This window comes from Protopterus annectens, chromosome 4.part0, assembly GCF_019279795.1.
Source record: "Protopterus annectens isolate FY-2018-M chromosome 4.part0, PAN1.0, whole genome shotgun sequence".
Classification (NCBI taxonomy): domain Eukaryota; kingdom Metazoa; phylum Chordata; order Ceratodontiformes; family Protopteridae; genus Protopterus; species Protopterus annectens.
In genome coordinates, this window is record NC_056733.1 from 706,351,839 (window position 1) to 706,370,331 (window position 18,493).

General features: G+C 45.5%; 1 protein-coding gene across 1 annotated transcript in view; it reads right to left on the reverse strand.

The window, feature by feature from the left end:
• Window positions 1–12,497: 12,497 nt before the first annotated feature.
• Window positions 12,498–18,493, reverse strand: part of SMARCB1 (SWI/SNF related, matrix associated, actin dependent regulator of chromatin, subfamily b, member 1) — a 275,898-nt gene continuing 269,902 nt past the window's right edge. The window contains exon 6 of the mRNA XM_044069770.1: window positions 12,498–12,898. Within this exon, the coding sequence (XP_043925705.1) occupies window positions 12,859–12,898 (40 nt within the window). The 3' untranslated portion in view covers window positions 12,498–12,858. The remainder of the gene's footprint in view (window positions 12,899–18,493) is intronic.

The following is an 18,493-nucleotide window of genomic DNA, read 5'->3' on the forward strand; positions in this document are numbered from 1 at the left end:
TAGCTGCTGCTATGTGATGTTCCATGCAGTCAGTTGCAGCGTTTTAGGTTTGGATGTATGATGCTGTAGTTGTTCTGAGTTAACATCAAAGGCATCAGGGTATTGGCCACATGTTGTTCGAGACATGCTCTTCAGTAGTGGGTACCAGTGTTGTCTTGGCCAGTTTGGGGCTATCAGGATTATCCTTGGACGTTCTTCCTTGATTTTTAGTAGTACCTTGTGTATCAGAGGAAGAGGAGGAAATGCATATGCTGTTAGGCCTTTCCAGTTGAAGGAGAGTGAGTCCACTTTCCATGCTAGTGGGTGGAATGTCCTCGTGCAGAATTTTTCGAGCTGGTGATTGAGAGGTGATGCGAATAGGTCTATCTGTGGCATTCCCCATTTCTTTGAGATGGTCTTGAAGATGTCCGGGTGCAGCTTCCATTCGTGGGCATCCGAAGTGGTTCTGCTTAGTATGTCTGCTAGAGTATTGTCTTTCCCCGGTACAAATATTGCCTGTAACTGAATGTTGTAGCTGAGTGCCAGGGTCCACAGCTCCAAGGTCATTCTGCATAGGGGGTATGAATGAGTGCCTCCCTGTTTGTTGATGTACCACATGACTGTGGTGTTGTCTGTCCTTATCATCAACTGGCCCTCTTTTAGGAAAGGTTTGAACTTTTGGATTGCCAGTTTCACTGCCAGCATTTCTTTTAGATTGATGTGCAGGTGAATTTGATCCTGTGTCCACAATCCTTGCACGCATTTGTCCAGCATGTGGGCCCCCCATCCTAGATCTGAAGCGTCTGTTGTGATGGTCTGGCTTGGTTGACATCTGCGGAAGGGCAGGCCTGGGTTTGACTGGCATGCCTGAGCCCACCATAGGAACTCCTGTTTTAAGCATGGAATTAGTGGGATTTCTGTTTCTAGACTGTGTCTGTGTTGGGACCATAAATTCTTTAGGTACCACTGTAGTTTCCTCATATGTAGTCTGGCAAATGGGACCAAGATTATGCATGATGCCATGAAGCCCAAGGCCTGCAGTACTTTTCTTGCTGTTAACTTGTTCAGTTTTGTTAGTGCCAAGAAGTAAAGAGGAAGTTCTTTTGTTTTCTGTAGTCAGGAATGCCATTTGTTGTACTGTGTCCAATTCGCCCAAGAATGTCCTTGTTTGGGATGGTATCAGCCTTGACTTTTGTAAATTGACTGTGTATCCCAGTCCTTGTAGCAAGTAAATGACCCTTTGTAAATCTGTTGTCAGCTTGCTTATGTTGTCCCTTGTAGCAGGCAGTCGTCCAGGTATGGGTAAATTTGAATTCCTGTAGTCTGCAATGGGCGATTACTGATGCCAGGCATTTTGTGAATACTCTGGGCGCAGTAGATAAGCCAAAGGGCAATGCTGAGAATTGATAGTGCTCTGATCCTGCAAGAAATCTGAGGTATCTTCTGCAGATTGGTCGAATTGGGACGTGCAGGTATGCCTCCTTGAGATCTAGAGTTACCAGCCAAGACTCCTTGCCCAGCATGGGAAGAAGTTGCTGTAGGGTCAGCATTTTGAATTTTGGGACAATGATGTATGTATTTAAGGTGGACAGGTCGAGAATTGGTCTCCAACTTTTTCCTTTCTTGGAACTAGGAATAGTCTGGAGTAGAACCCCTTTCCTTGTTCTGCTGTTGGCACTCTTTCCACAGCTCTCATGTTTGCTAACTCCATTATCTGGCGTAGAGCCTCTGTTTTTGATTTGGAGGTAGATTTGGCATTCCTCTTTGACTGGTAAAGTGTGGAAGTGAAACCGTAACCTTGATCTATGGTTTGTAAAATCCACTTGTCTTTTGTTATGTAGTGCCAGTTCTTTGAAAATAAGGTTAACTTTCCGCCTAGAGGAGCTGCTATTTGTTCCTGGTAGGCGGATTTAGGATTAAGTCACTGTGGTTGTGCTGATGTAGTGGCAGTGGCTGTGTCTGTGCCTCTGTTGTTACCTTGCCACTGTCGTCCTCTGTAGGCACCTCCTCTGGATTGGTTTCTGCCTCTGGAACGTCTATTCCTGCCCCTTTGAAATTTTGCGGAGTCAGGAAAGGACCAATTTTTGGCAGGCCAGTTCCTGCTAAACCTTGGGGGTTGGACCTGCAGGAAATCTTTAACAGTTTGAACAGATTTTGCCTTTTCTTCCATTTTCTTCATAACCTGCTGGGCAGGTGTACCAAACAAACTTGTCTTGTCCATAGGAGCATCTAGCAACTTAGCTTTAACATGATCCCGTAAAGCTTGTTCCTTTAGCCATGCATGTCTTCTTATCACTGTGCCTGTCATGGCTGATCTAAATGAAGCCTCCAGTGCATCATAGCCACATTTTAAGGAATGGTTGCTAACCTGTTGTATGTTATTTACCATCTCTAATACATATTTCTTATCAAGAGATTCATCAGTAGTTAGCTTTTTAGTTAACTGATCAAGCATAAACTCTTGGTATTGTATCATGTGAAACTGACAGTTTAAAGCTCTAGCTGAGAGAGTAGCTGAAGTGTAGACCTTTTACCCCATCTGTCTAGTGACCTTGCTTCCCTTTCAGAAGGAATAGGGTTTTAGCTGTGGTTGCGGCTACTGCCTTGGGACCCTGGGATATAGTTTCTGGGTCTGCAAGAGGAGCCTTGTAAAGGTGGTGATGAGTATCTGGCACCCTGTAAAATCTGTCTGGTTTGGCAGGGGCTGGGGTAAAGAATCTGAGCGGAGCAAACATCATTGAAAGCATCATCCACCACAGAGAGAACAGGAGGTATAGCTAAGGGCCTGTGCTGTGGTAGGTGCAGAAAAGTCCTAAGTCTTTTCTGGAGTCTGAAAAATCCTGTTGCTGCCATTGGAACTGTTCTCGCATGGCATGCAAGGTTTCTCCAAAGGAGAATTCTTCTGGTGGGGAAGCAGCTGGAATGGATTCTTCAGCATCAGAATCTTGAAATTGGAAAAGGAGCCTCAGGCTGGTCAGTTATGTCTGATTCATGAGCAGAATCATCAGAAGACACTGGCTCAGGGGGCTCTGCCCTAGGTCTCTTCTCTGGGGGCTGAGAGGCCCTGTCTGGGTGAGATTGAGATCCTCTAATTAAAGAAATTAAATCTTCTGCCAAAGAAAGCATTTGAGAACTAGAAGAGGGCCTGGATGAGGGGGTTTAACAGGCACTGATTTAGTAGTCTTGGCTGCTTTAGCCCTGGCGAAGGCCTTAATGGACATGGCTGCTGGAGGCCTAGCAGCACCACGTGCTGGGGTAGAGACATCCAAGGGGATGGTGTCTGATAAGTCAACCACCGTAGTGGGTAAAATTTCTGAGGTCGATTCAAGAATTGTAGCAGGGGCCTCAGTTGTAAGAATAGGTTCAGCTGTACTTTGAGCAGTTTTCTCGGTTTCGCCGAAACCGAGACACTCTGTTTGCTTTGCCGTGGTTTCGGCCGAAACCGCGGACCGCGAGTGTCGGTCTTTATCTTTGCGTTTTTTGGGGGTAGTCGGAGGATCCGACGGCATAATGTACGCAAAATCAGTACCGAAAAACTGTTCTGCAAACTCCGACCGGCCTAAGCGTTGTCGGTTGAAAGAGGCACAGGCGAACAGGCTGCTACGCCGTGGGCTGGGCCTAAACAAGGCAGACAGTAAGAGTGGAAATCTTTATGAGGTATTTGTTTCCCACAGGTTAAACAATTGTTAACTTTTTCTGACATCGGCTGAGGCAAGAAAGAGTCCCCAACGGGTACTTAGCTTTAGAAGTCTTCAAGTAGTATTCGGTAGAAGTAATCTCTGGATCCGACCGACCGCACTTGCGAACAGCTTCTGCTTGGCCACGCGGCAAGAAAGACTGAGGAAAATGGCGTCGGCTGATGCTTTTATACCCGAAGACCAGCAGAGATGACGTCGGGTGGAGTGCGACATCAGCCGAAGCCGGACCCGGACTTTGGAATCCGGCCGACTGCAGGGCTGCCTGACGACAGGACAACCCACTTGTTATGACTGCAGATGCATCCATGAAGGACATCCCTGTAGTACCTATCGGGCTTAGCAGGGGCCGGTGGAAGTGAATCAGGAGCAGTACAAGCATCATTAAATGCATAGTCTACAACAGAGAACTGGAGGAATGGCTAAAGGCCTATGTCGTGGTAAATGCAGAAAGGTTCTAAGCCTCTTCCTAGAGTCTGAGAAATCCTGGCCCTGCCACTGAAATTGTTCCCTCATAGCATGCAAGGTTTCCCCAAAAGAAAATTCCTCAGGCGGAGAGGCAGAAGGGATGGACTCTTCAGCATCAGAGTCTTCATAAGGGGAGAAAGAAGCCTCTGGAGGGTTAGTAGTATCTGAATCATCAGAGGAATCATCTGTAGAAACTGGTTCAGGGGGCTCTGCTCTAGGCCTCTTCTCTGGAGGTGGGTGAGAGGCCCTGAATGTGTGAGATTGGGATCCCCGGATTAAAGAAATGAGATCCTCTGCTAGACTAAGCATTTGTGAATTAGAGCTAGGCCTGTGAGAGGGGGTCTTAGCAGGCACAGATTTAGTAGTTTTAGCTACTTTAGCCCTGGCAAAAGCCTTAATGGACATGGCTGCAGGTAGCCTAGCAGCTCCACGTGCAGGGGTGGAGATATCCAAGGGGATAGTGTCAGATAATTCCCGAGAAACTGCCTGAGCAGAAGGTAAATCAGAAGCCGATTCCACGAGGTTGGAAGAGGCCTCGGTAGGAGGTAAGTTTTCGGCTGAAACAGAGACACTCGCGGTTGGCCTAACCGCGGTTTCGGCCGAAACCGCAGACCGCGAGTGTCGGTCCTTTTCCTTGCGCTTTTTTGATATTTGCATAGTCGGAGGATCCGACAGCATAATGTAAGCAAAATGGGCGAAAAACTCCTCAGCAATTCACCGACGCCTAAGCGTCCGTCGGTTAAAAAAGCACAGGCTAGACAAGCTGCTACGTCGTGGTCTGGGCCTAAACAAGGTAAGCAGTAAGAGTGGAAATCTTTATGAGGTATTTGTTTCCCACAAGTTAAACAGTTATTCACTTTTTCTGACATCGGCTGAGGCAAGAAAGAGTCCCCAACGGGTACTTAGCTTTTAGAAGTCTTCGTAGTAGTAGAATTCGGTAGTAGTAATCTCTGGTTCTGACCGACCGCACTTGCGAACAGCTTCTGCTTGGCCACACGGCAAGAAAGACTGAGGAAAATGGCGTCGGCTGATGCCTTTATACCCGAATAACTGCAGCTATGACGTCGGGTGAAGTGCGACACCAGCCGAGGCCAGACCCAGACTTTGGAATCCGGCCGACCGAAGGGCTGCCTGACGACAGGACAACCCATTTGTAAGGACTGCAGATGCATCCTTGAAGGACATCAGGGGTAGCACTTGAGTCAGAATACAAATCATCCAGAACATCAAGTACAGGAGGAATAGCTAAGGGCCTGTGCTGAGGCTTCTTAAGGAAAGTCCTAAGGCTTTTCCTAGAATCAGAATATTCCTGACCCTGCCACTTGAAATGTTCCCTCATGGTGTGCAGAACTTCCCCAAAAGAAATATCCTCAGGAGGGGAAGCCGAAGGGATGGAATCTTCTGCATCCGGGTCCTCATAGGTCTGGAAGAGCTCTTCCTGGCTATCAGAGTGGACAGAGCCCTCAGAGTCTTCATCTGAAGGAGTAGGGTCAGAGGGTTCAACCCGGGGCCTTTTATCAGGAGGAGGCTGGGATGCTCTCTCAGGATGGGCCTGTGAACCTCTAATCATGGAAATTAAATCAGCAGCCATGGACATAATTTGTGTCTCCGGAGTCGGCTGAGGTAAGGATTTAGAAGTAATATGCTTTGTTTTGCTGGCTGCCTTAGCCCTAGTGTAGGCCTTAACAGACATGGCCATAGGAGGCCTGGCAGCTCCACGTGCAGGAGTGACCTTGTCTACAGCAATGGTCTCGGGCATTTCCTCGGTTTCGGTATCCGGAGGAAAGTCTATAACTGGCGTCGGAGTAATGTCTGGAATCGGAGTCGTCGGTAATGCGGTGTCTTCGGTTCGGAGCGGTGGAGAGACAGTCTCAGAGGAAACCGGAGCACTCGTGCTAGGTTTAGGCGTGGACTCGGTGGTAGACGCGGGCCGAGGATGTCGGTCCCGGTCTTTTCGCTTTTTGGGAGTTTGCGATGTCGGAAGATCCGACGGCATGGTGTAGGCAAATTTATCGCCGAAAAATCTTCAGCGAACTCCGCCGGCCTGAGTGCGCTTGTTGAAGCGAGCACAGGCCGAGACGTCGTGGTCTGGGCCCAGGCAAGGGAGGCAGTAAGAGTGGAAATCCTTATGAGGTATTTGTTTACCACAAAAAAGACAATTGTTAACTTTTTCAGTAATTTCTGACATCGGCTGAGGCAAAAAAAGGTCCCCAACGGGGTACTTAGCTTTTTTGATGACTTCGGTATCGTAGAAATACAGGGGCTGACCGACTGGCACTTGCGAACTGCTTCTGCTTCGGGCACCGTGCGGCAAGAAAGACTGAAGAAAATGGCGTCGGCTGATGCTTATGTACTCCAGCCGCTCTGACGTCGGAGAGAAATGCGACATCAGCCGACGTCGGACCCAGACTTTGGAATCTGGCCGACCGAGGGCTGCCTGAGGCAGGACAACCCACATGTTATGACTGCAGTTGCATTCTTGAAGGACATCACTTGGTGTCCCTGACGTCTCAAGTGAGCTATTACCATTGCCATGCATTTGGTGAACACCCTGGGGGCTGTGGTGAGACCAAAGGGCAGGGAGCAAAACTGAAAATGACTGGCTCCCAGCTGAAAGCATAGATGACTTCTCGATGCCCTGTCCACCTTGATATGGTAGTAAGCATCTTTGAGGTTGATGGGGCACATCCACACATCTCTCCCTAACAGAGGGAGTTATTGACTGTAAGGTGACCATGCGGAACTTGGACTTTTGTACATGTAGGTTCAATTGGCTGAGATCCAAGATGGGTCTCAGGTCCCCTGTTCTTTTCAGCACCAAAAAGAATCTGGAGTAAGTCCCCAATCCTACTTGGTCTGCGGGGACAGGCTGGATGGCTCTCTTTGAAAGCAACTTTTTTATTTCTAAAGTTGCAGAATCCCTGTGACCGGGTGGAAAGTCTGGAATTCTCTTGGTTGGTCGGGGAGAAGAGAAGGGAATATGATAACCTCTGGAAATTATCTTTAAAACCCACTCATCTTGGGTGACGTCTTGCCAGGCTTCTGGGAATAAAGAAATGCGACCCCCGACCGGCTCCAGAGACGCACAGTCGGGCCTCCTTTCAGGAGTGCTGGTAGGGAGAACCGCAAAAGGAATCACGATCCCCCTGGTTAAGCGGGCCTCCTCTCTGCCTCTAGGGTCGCGTCTACCTGAATTTCCACCCCCTCTCCTGCCTCTGGAGGGGGAATCACTTTGTGCGTCCTGAAAAAACCTGACTTCTTGAACCACATTTTCCCACCCTTCTGGCCCTTGGGGTAAGGTCTAGAAAGCATGGAAAAACGGACTCCCACGGCAGACAGGGTTTTTCCTTCCTACTTGCACCCAGTGAGTGTCCTTCACCTTGGTTCCAAATAACGATGAACCATCAAATGGGGCGTTGGTGAACGTAGACTTGAAGGCCTCCGCAAAGTTACACAGGCGCATCCAGGAGTGTCTCCAAAGAGTGACTCCAGAACCCGCTGCTGCCCTGCTCGCTCTGTCGGCTGCGTATGAGATCAGCCTCATGGAGGAGTTAGTAAGGGAATTTAGGGTAGACATCTGTGCATTGACCTTCTGTGCCATGGCATCAGAAACATTACCCTGTACAGAATCTTCTAGCTCTTTTAGGAGATCTCTCTGGAGCCTTGTAAAATGCATCAAGTAGTTCAGCGACTGCAGAGTAAAAGGTCACGGAGGTAAACACACACTTTCCATACCTGTCCATGGCCCGGGACTCCTTGTTAGGCAGATGGATGGCAGACTAAGTTTCAGCAAGTTCCTTCTTGATGGCTGCTGCCACCACCATGGCATCTACTGGAATGCCTTTTGTCAGATATTCCTTGGCTGTGGGAGCGGACAAAAACTTATTGGGTCTCTTGGGGACCAGTTCCACAGTATCAGGAGTTTCCCACATCTTTCAACAGACGAGATCTAGTAGCTCATCAAAAGGGGGAGACACCCAAGAGGCGGAAGGTTGAGAACCGAAAGCCTTCAGGAACACAGACTCATCAGAAGGGGATTTGGAGGGCCAGCCTATCCTCTGCTTCAAGATCTCTAGGACATCTGAAAAAGAGATCTTCAGAAGACTACTTGGGGGACCCCTCTGACTCCTCGAGGTCTGTGTCCGATGTGAGAGACTCATCCAGGGAGTCGAAGTGTTTCCTCTTGCACAATCTCTTTCTGGTGGGCTCCTCAGGCAAAATCTATGGGGAGACGTCAGAAAGTTGGGGACCACTCATGGAGGTATTCTGAGGCCTTGGGTCTCCGCTGTCCATGGATAGAGGATGATCTGAAACTGACACCAGTGCCAAAGGGGGCAGAGTGTTGGTGCCGTAGGATGCAGCTGACGACCTGGCCAGCACGCTCCTCAACCTCGAAAGCCGATTTCCCTGGCTCCAAAGGTCGACTAACTGTAGAGGATATGGTAGTAGCCCTCGGAGATGAGGTCCAAAGCAGATGTTGGGTCCAAGCTCACCCGAGCCGAAGCACCGAGAGGAAGGCTTGAAACCAATGAAGATCGATCCGAGCCCTCCCCCATGGGTCCGACTGGGGAACTGTGGACCCTCGACCCCTTGGACGGCACTGACAGGGTCGGAGCAGAAGTCGGAACCAAGAGGCCAGGCAAAGCTACTGGAACCGACCTAACGGCACCAGACGGAACCAACTCTGGCTCAGAGGGCCGAGAAAGGCTCGGAGGAGGAACAACAAACGAAGGGGCCATGATCTCTGGGGCCGACTGGGTCTGAGCCAAATCAATTTGGCCAGCACCGATGACCGAAGCAGTTTCTTCACCACTATCAATGTCCTCATTGGAAAGGGACCTGGAGGACATAGTTGGAGATCTGGATCTCCCTACAGAGGGAGACTGACATGAAGAAGAACCTAGTCGAACAACTGGAGACCGGCTCCAAACCAAAATATCCATAACCAGCTCTGAAAGGCTGGGGAGCTGATACAGACTTTGTCAATACACCACCTTCTGTCGGCACAGAAGTCAGTGGAGCCGAAGGAGAAGCTGTTCTAGCAACTTTCTCTGGCGGCTCCGAAGAAACAGACTGAGCTGGAGAGTGCTTCTTAGCAGTCTTTTTGTCCTTTTTAGCTGGAGCGGATATGGTACTGGAAGACTTAGCCAAGTCTTCCTCGGAGTGTTTAAGCAGTCCTTTCAGGATGAGCTTGTTCTTCCTCTCCTGTAGCACGCAGGGACTAAAGGAATGACAAAACAAGCAGGACTCTTGGAGGTGAATAGCCCCCAAGCAGTACACACACAAGGAGTGCCCATCAGTCAAGACATTTTATTGTTGCATTCAATACACTTCTTAAAGCCCGAAGGCCTGTGTTCCTTGGAATCCTTAGATATGCTGTATAAGGAGTACACACACAGACAAGCTGCAAAACCAGATGTACACACAAAAAAACCTAACTAAACCCCGCGTGGGAAACTAAAGCCTCTAACTAAAAAACGCCTAGTAACGGATGGGAACAAAAACTACTGGGAAGACCTGGTCCTCTAATTTAAACAGGCCTAGCCCAGGGAAAATAAAGGCAGGATAACACCACTATCACATGACAAAAACACTAAATAAGTTACAAGTGACAGAAGCACAACTCAGAGAGACCACGCGGAAAACAATGGGGAGGACTAGGTCCTCTAACTGAAATGAGCCTAGTCTGTGGGAAGAAAGGGAGTGGACAGGTACCAAAAAACGGCCAACAAAAAAGGCCACATAACCAGCCATAGAGAGACACACACAGTAGCTATGAAAAATAGCTTTTTAGATCAACAAATATCCAAAACTTTACAAAAAAAATTATACTTAGCCACGGCCAAAAGCGAGACCACGTCTGAGCGTAACGAGCGGCAAATGAGATCTGGAAAATGGGCCTCTTGCATGATGGGATACCTCTTAGCCACAAGCCAACTGAAGACTTTGAGCTAGAGTATGGCCAAGTTGGAGCAGAGGTTCGGCTCCAAACCCAGGGGTAAGAATGAAGATGAGATTGGACTACATAACATCACAATTTTTACTCTTCGGTTCCCTCATTGTTTTTCACTGCTCATCAGTTTTAAATACTAGTTCTTGGTTAAAAGGACCTTCCAAAATGTTGGTCCTACCCACCTTAAAGATCTAGTAACACCCTGTGTGCCCTGGTGGAAGCCAGTGGGTGTAGCTAAAAAATAAGGGAAAAGGAGATATCAGAGCTTGAAGTCAGGCTAAAGTCATACCAGGGGCACTTTAATGTCCCTTGTGCATGATAAAGTTGATTTCCACTAAGCTGTAAACTGGCCAGTGACCTCAGTTCATGAAGCTGGGTGAAGGAAGTAGACACATATTTGAGGCACATCATGTAGTCAAGTAATTTACTGACATTTGATTACTGGGAAAATCCGACTGGGTATGAGACCATTTTCAGCAGAGGCCCAGGAAGAAAAGGCTCCAAAGTACTACAAAACATTTTAAGAATTTTACACACTTAAAAAATAGAAAAACTAAATAATTATACTAAACTGGACATATGACAACATTGGTTACAAATGTATACAATTTATATGACAATGATTTAATATTTAGAGAAATTTTAGTCAGTTTATGGAGAAATTGAAGGTAAGTTAGTATAATACAAACAGGAATTGCAATGTGAAGTGAGAGGAATTGATGGAAGAAGGGAGCGTAAGTGGTATACTGTATGCAGTATTCGTTCACATTTAGGGATACAGTTTACCCAGGTGTTGAGCAAGAACAGAGCCAGCTTTTGGCTTTTTAAGTCTTTCAGAATTGTTTTGAAGGATGGAAGGGAGGATATTGACCACATATATACAGGTTAAGAAGTTCCAGGCCTTAGCAACATGGTTCTAGAACAGATAATGCCCAGCAGATTTGGTAGATTTGTGGACTGAGGATTTTTTGGACACTGGATTGCAATGATCAACTGGGAACATAGTTGTGTATAATGGTACTTAATTCTGGATAATTTTATAGGTGGTAAGAAGCTGTGTGTTATAATGAATTTAGGCTTTTTAGTGCTATAAAGTAGTGGGTTCTGAAAAAGGGGTATTTGTTGCAATTTTGTTACAGTACTGTTAAAAGTTTTGATTTTTGTGATGCCTTTTTGTGATGAGGTTAATAAAGATGGGAGCACCATAAAGAAGCGTGGGGAGGAGATTAGTGGCAAGTGTAGTTTTAGTCACATTGGTAAGCGTTTTTGGCTCTATAAAGCATCCCTGTTTTTTTATGAGTTTTTCTTATCCAATTTTGTATATGCAGGTCAAATTTAAGATCATCCACTGTCATCCAAGTGGCTTCAGCGGTTGTATTATCAAGAGACACAACTTTAAAATTTTGTTTTTTTTCATGAGAGGGTAGTTTTTTGTTTTTAAGGGTTCAGCATGAGCTGAGTTACAAAGCCATTTTTTTCAAATTTTCAATGGCTGTTAAAGCTTTCCAAGTATTTTTTTGAAGGTGTGCCATGTCATCAGATGTGAAAATGAGCGTGATCATCTGTGTACTGTATTACGGAAGCCTGTTATGTGGATGTGTGGAGGGTATTAGTTGGAGTGTTAAAGACGAAGGGACAAAAGATAGAGCCTTGTGGTACACCAGTGTTGACTGGGAGGGTGGAGTGCCATTTTACTGACCGATACCTTACTGTATAGGTCACTTCTGAACCACAGAAGGGTGGGCTGAGAAACACCTAATGACATCTGAAGTAGAGGTTTGCTGTGACATACTGTCAAAAACTTTAGAGAAGATATTCTCTCTAGAAACTGCAGTTAGAGTGGTTATGTGGGGGTTAAGTGGGGAAAAGGTACGCGGTGAATAATAAAAATTAATCTCACTAGCCCAGTTTTGTTGTTGGCTTTGTTTCAGAAGAGAGGGATTTGGTCAAGAATTTCATTGTTTCAAATTTCAACAGTTTTACTGGACAAAGGTTACAGAATTTTTCAGAGGCAAAGAATTACAATAGTAGAGTTTACTTCAAAATATTCAGAGTAATTTTCTACATTACATACATATACAAGTATGTGCTTATATACATATACACACAGGCAAAAGCATTAGCATAGAAGGAGCCTGTAAAAAGTTACTAATTTCTCCAATTCTTGTGTTTTGTTCTTCGGTTTTATGATCCTGTACATTAATAAACCATCCAGCTATAACCCCCTTTTCCCCATTTTCTTTCACATGGGGTTGAGGTGTCATGTTAATGCTCATCATCTAAAGCCAGTGTTCACATTACTGGGTGGCTTACCCTTCTGAGGCTGTCACCCCCCCCCCCACCCAAGTGCACTCACACCTGTGCGTGTTAACACACGCCAGATTAAAAAAAAAACACACCACTACAATATATTTATTTTATTCCAAAAGATTCAGAACAGTTTCCATAGCACATATATATATATATAGATATATATATATACACATATAAATATATATAAAAAAAACCTTTACATGTACACATGCAAAGGCATTAGCTCAGGTGGGGGTTAAAAGTCTTTAATGGGAGGACATTCAACTACTGGGTCAGTCTCTGTATAGCTGGGCATGGGGCGTCTGGAACTTGGCAGCCCCTGACTGGCTGGTAAGTGGAATGTGCATCTCTCTCGCTCTCTGTTCTGGCCCAGTCCAAACCAAGAACCCCAAGGATATGGTCTCCATGCCATGGCTATTCACATCAGGGAACGCCAAAGCATTGTCAGTATCACCAGGCAGGAGCAGTGTTGGCAAGACGTCTCATGCGCCTGAAATGAAATAATACATGACATGTTAAGAAACATTACTTGCACATTTTATATATTTATATATAAACAAAAGCACACGTGTTTTTTTTTAGTTGCCATCTCAAATATCCCATGCAAGCCACATTCAATTCTGCCTATAATTCAGGAACAAGACACCAACAATGACTGCAAAATTTGAAAGTATAAGATCACCATAATGGTACATCTCCAACAGTTTTAAACTACACAGACTAGTTCAGCAAAAAGAAAATTACAGCGAAGCACACTGCATGCAAATGTTAGCCAGTGAGACGTTCAGGTGCGTGCACATTTTGCATATGTAATTGGATATACACACACACAAACACTACCTCTTAGTAGTAGAGCCCAATATAAAGGGTTAATAAAAGCATTTATCTAGTATACTGCATAGGTGTTAATCTACACACTTTGAAGATAAAATTATCCTCCACTTACTAAAAAAGTACAGTTGTGTACACTTACCATAAATGTAGATGTTCGAGTGTATTTAGGTTATCTGTTTACAGTAGCCCTCAGTCGGCCTGATAAAGTCTTGGGTCCCGCGTCAGTTGCTGTCTCATCTTCCATGACGTCAGGTAGTCAGTGGTATAAAGTATGCAGCAGACGCCATTGCATCAGTTTTTCTTGCCCCAGATGTCAGGTGCCCCCATAATGGGGAGCAATTGCATACAAGGTTACACCCCCAACAAAAAAGCAAATACACCAAAAAGCTTTAAGCACAGTAAACAAAAATAGAAGTATAGTCAATGGACGTCAGGGGGCTGCAGGGAGGGTAACCAAGACTGCAACAGTGAATACACTTGAACATCTACATTTATGGTAAGTGTACACAAATGTACTATGTTCTTAGTGTTTTCTGTTGCAGTCATCACATTTGGGTAGATTCCCAAAGCTAAGGATGGGAGGAGGTAATTAGATAGCATTAGGACCAGCTATAAGGCCCTGCAAGACTGCAGTGGCAAAGCCAGCTCTGGATTTAGAAAAAATGGCATGTGGTAATGCTTGGTGAAGGTATGTACACAACTCCAGGTTGCAGCTTCTAGGATGTCCCTGGTAGAGACACCTCTAAGAAAGGCTGTAGAGGTAGATGCAGCCCTAATTGAATGTGGTCTTATCCCCTGTGGGGTAGGTTTTCCATGGTGCTTATAGCAGAAATGAATGCAATGGCCTATCCACTTAGAAATGGTTTGCTTTGAAATGGCCCTTCCCTCTGCCCCTGCAGCAAATGCAACCAAGCAGCTGTCCAGATTTCCTGAGAGGCTTAGTCCTGTCCAAGTAAAACCTAACTTGTCTGTGCACGTCCAAGGAGTGCAGTATTCATTCCCCTTTGTTCGGTGGATTAGAAAAGAAGGATGGCAAATGAATGGATTTAAGGGCCACACTGGATACCACCTTGGGCATGTAGGAGGGATTGGTCCTGAGGGACACCCTGTCAGCATGAAAGACTATGAAAGGCTCCACTGCCATGAGGACCTGTAATTCAGACACCCTTCTTGCTGAAGTGATGGCTAGAAGGAAGGCTGTTTTCCAAGAAAGGAATTTCAACTCTGCATTTGCAGCTGGCTCAAAGGGAGGTAGAATGTGCTTTTCCAATACAAAGTGAGGTCCCAGGCTTGAGTAGGGGCTCTCTTGGGTGGTCAAGTTTTTGGCCCCTCTGAGGAACTGCTTCAGCAGTGGATGAGAGAAGAGGGGTGGTTTCCTTATTGTAATGAGCTGAAATGGCTGAGACATGAATTTTGATGGAGGAAAAGGAAAGGCCCTTGTGAAGTACCTCAGTTAAGTATTAAAGAATATGGGGTAAATTGGGTGCTGCTGTGCCCATCACCTGATTCTGGCTCCAGGAACAGAATCTTTTCCATTTTTCAGCACGGGATTTTCTAGTACTAGGCCTCCTTGCCTCCAGAATGACATCCATCACTTGCTTACTGAGGGATGGTAACGGAGAGATCCTTTAAATCCAGTGTTCCCAACCAGGCATCTTTGCCTAGCATGGGAAGCAGCTGATGAAGAGTTAGCATCTTGAATTTTGGGATTGCCAAAAATGTGTTTAGGATGGACAGGTCCAGGATAGGACGCCAGGAATAGTCTTTTCTGGGTACCAGGAAAAGTCTCGAGTAAAAACCTTGCCCCCATTCTTCTTCTGGGACAGGTTGAATAGCCTTCATGCTTAAGAGAGACAGAATTTGCTTTTGAGCCTCTGCCCACTGATTTGGGGGTAGGTGTGGCCAACCATTTGGGGTTGGTAAGGAGTGGAAGTGAAATGTGCATCCTTGGGGAAACTATATTTAAAACCCATTTGTCCTGGGTAATGAGTTCCCAATTTTTTGCATGCAGAGCAATCTTTCCCCCTAAAGGAACAGTCAGTTGAGCAGGGCTTGGAAGATTTAAAGTTAAGTCATTGAGACAGTTTACCATAGGGGGGAGTCTTACTACTCCCTGCTTTGGATGTGGGAGCCCCCCACTGCTTAGGCCTGTGAGTACCTTGGGATTGAAGTCTGGGTGTTGTGCTTGTTCTGGGTTTGGACTAAGAAGGCCTGGATGTGGCAGGAAAAGACAAATTCTTACAGGGTCAATGCCTACTAAATCTGGGAGGCTGTACATGCAGGAAATATTTAACAGTTTGCATAGATTTAGCTTTTTCCTCCATCTTTTTAAGTACTACTTCTGCTTTGTTGCCAAACTGGCAGTCTTGGTTTATGGGAGCATCCAGTAATTTAGCTTTAACATGATCTAGCAAAGATTGCTCCTTAGGCCAAGCATGCCTTCTAAAGTACAGACCCAGTGACAGCAGCCCTGCAAGATGCCTCTAATGAATCAAAACCACATTGCAAAGTATGTTTTCCAAGTTGTTCAGCAGAATGCATTAAATCCTGCACATCTTTATTTTCAGTACAGTCAGGAATCAACATAATTTTCTGTTTAAGCAATCCAATAATATGCTGCTGATACTTTAACATATGAAACTGGCAGTTTAAGGCCCGAATGGCCAAGGTTACAGAAGTGTATACCTTCTTACCCAATCTATTCAGCCCCCTGGAATCTCTATCAGAGGGGGTAGGATTTTTGGCAATAGTAGCCTTAATGCCCTTGGGGTCCCTGTGAAATGGTCTCAGGATCCGCAGTAGGATTTTTTAAAGAGGAACTTGTGAGTCAGGTACCCTGTAATACCCATCAGGTTTTCTGGGAGCATGAGGTAAAGAAGGGACCAGGCTAGATTCCAAGAAGGCATTATCTACAATGTCCAGTACAGGAGGGACAGCGAAAGGCCTGTGTTGAGGTAGGAGTAAGAACTAAGCCTCTTTTTGGAGTCAGAGTAATCCTGGCTTTCCCAGCAAAAATGCTCCCTAAGAGTATGCAAGGTTTCATCAAAAGAGAAATCCTCTGGAGGGGAACCAAAGGGAATGGAGTCCTCTGCATCAGAGTCCTCATGGGTAGATCAGGGCAAATCCTGATCATCAGAGAAAGCCGAAATTTCAGAATCCTGATTAGAAGACTCAGAAGGAAAATCAGTCCTAGGTCTCTTAGAGGGAGAAGGGTGGCTTCCCCTGATTAGAGTAACAAGGTCTTCAGCCATTCTTATTTGGTTTTTAAGCATAGGGGCCTGACCATGCACAGTCTGGGCGTCTATTTTCTAGGCATGGATCGAGTTTTAGGCCTTGAAGAAGAAGATGGCGTCGGTTTAACATGCAAGTCAGTAGGCCTGAACACACCCTCAGAAGCCGATGCCTGCACAGCTGCTCCAGACCCACCAAGGTAGACACATCCGCAGGTTTCACAGTCGAAGCATCTCGCGGCATACCGGACTCCAAATGGGTCTCAGTAGAGGCCTACGAATCTGAAGTAGCGGGTATCAGGGGCTGCGAAAGCGCTTCACTGAGTACTGGCGAACTGGCGACTAGCTTAGGAGAAGCGTCATCAGCAGCTTTGGACCTATGCGGTCTGTCTTGGTCTTTATCTTTGCATTTTTTTCGGAATGTCGGTAGTCGGGTAGCTTATCGAAAGCCATTTCTGGATAATTGAACAGAGTACCAAAATATTTAGATGCGTAAATGAACTGATAACTAATAGTAAGAGGTTTGAATAAGTCACAAAACAGACAGCGAGGTACGTCGTGCTTTGGGCCGAAGCAAGGAATGCAGTACGAATGAAAATCTATTTGCTTTCCACAAGAAATACAATTGTTAACTTTTACTGACATTGGTTTAGAGCAAGAAAAAGAACTCCCAACGGGGTACTTAGCTTAGTTGAAGACTTCGGATCTGAAACTCTAAAACGAAAATTTCAGGAGTCGGCCGACCGGCACATGCTAACTGCTTTGGGAACCACACAGCAAGAAAGACTGATGTAATGGCGTCAGCTGCATGTTTTATACCTGTGACATCATGGAAGATGAGACAGCACCCGATGCGGGACCAAATACTTTGATAATCAGGCCGACTGAGGGCTACTGCAAGCAGATAACCCAAATGTGATGACTGCCAACAGTGAAACACGAAGAACATCTTAAATATATTACAGTAAATGAAAAGCACAGACAAACCCACAACCCCAAAAATATCCTGGCCCATCTAAAGCAAACCTCAAACCCACACTTTAGATTTACAAATAGCTTCCTCCATTTATGTTGATGCTCAAAAAAATAGGTACTTAACATGATGTTAGATCTTCCTAACCAACATATGTCCACCTCCAAGTTTGAACTGGTCAACACAGGCTGCTCTCATATCAGCATCGGTACAGCTCTCCCAAGCTCAAACTCCTTCCATTGCTCCCAAAACATGGCACTCCTCCCTCTTTGTCCAGATCAATTCCACCTCTGAACTAACTTCCTGGCCACATATACAGTTACAGATGCACAAAACCAAAACTGTATAAATCAGCCGACTTGACATATACAAATATCAAATACAGACCTCAGGGATGGTAAACTATCTCTATCTCCCAAAGAGGTGGGGGTGTTTACGTGGACAGTCAATCCCATCCTGAAGTTCCTGGATATTCTGGCATTTTTAAAACACTTACTAAATTATCACAAGACATAGGCACAATCATTAACAGAAAAGAAAAACAAACCTAAAAATTGTTCATGCATTATACATTGCATTTTTTTTATAAATTGTCACACACTCAAATTATATATATTGTGCAATTCCTGCCCTCTTTTAAACCTTAGTCCTCCTGAACATTATCCTGCATATATTGTTCCCACAACTTCCATTTCTATGTACTCTGCTCCTTCCTTTTTCTAAAGATCTCACTTGACTATTTTATCTAACAATATTTAATACTTCAATTACAGTTGGTTTTAATTTCTGTTGTCTAGTAACTGCTTTTTTGGCAGCCAACAGTATTAAAATTAAGGCCTTACTATGGGTAGGTAAGTCAGATCCTGTGTCCCAGTTCAAGAGAACCATTTCCTCTTTTACAGCAATTTGCTCCATCAATACTTCTGACAGAGTACGTAGTTTAATATTAAAATCTGCCAACTTCTCACTCCCAAAAAACCTCACCTCTCTCTTTCCCATCACACCTCCAGCATTTGCTATGTACTGGAGGAAACATTCTCTGAAGTCT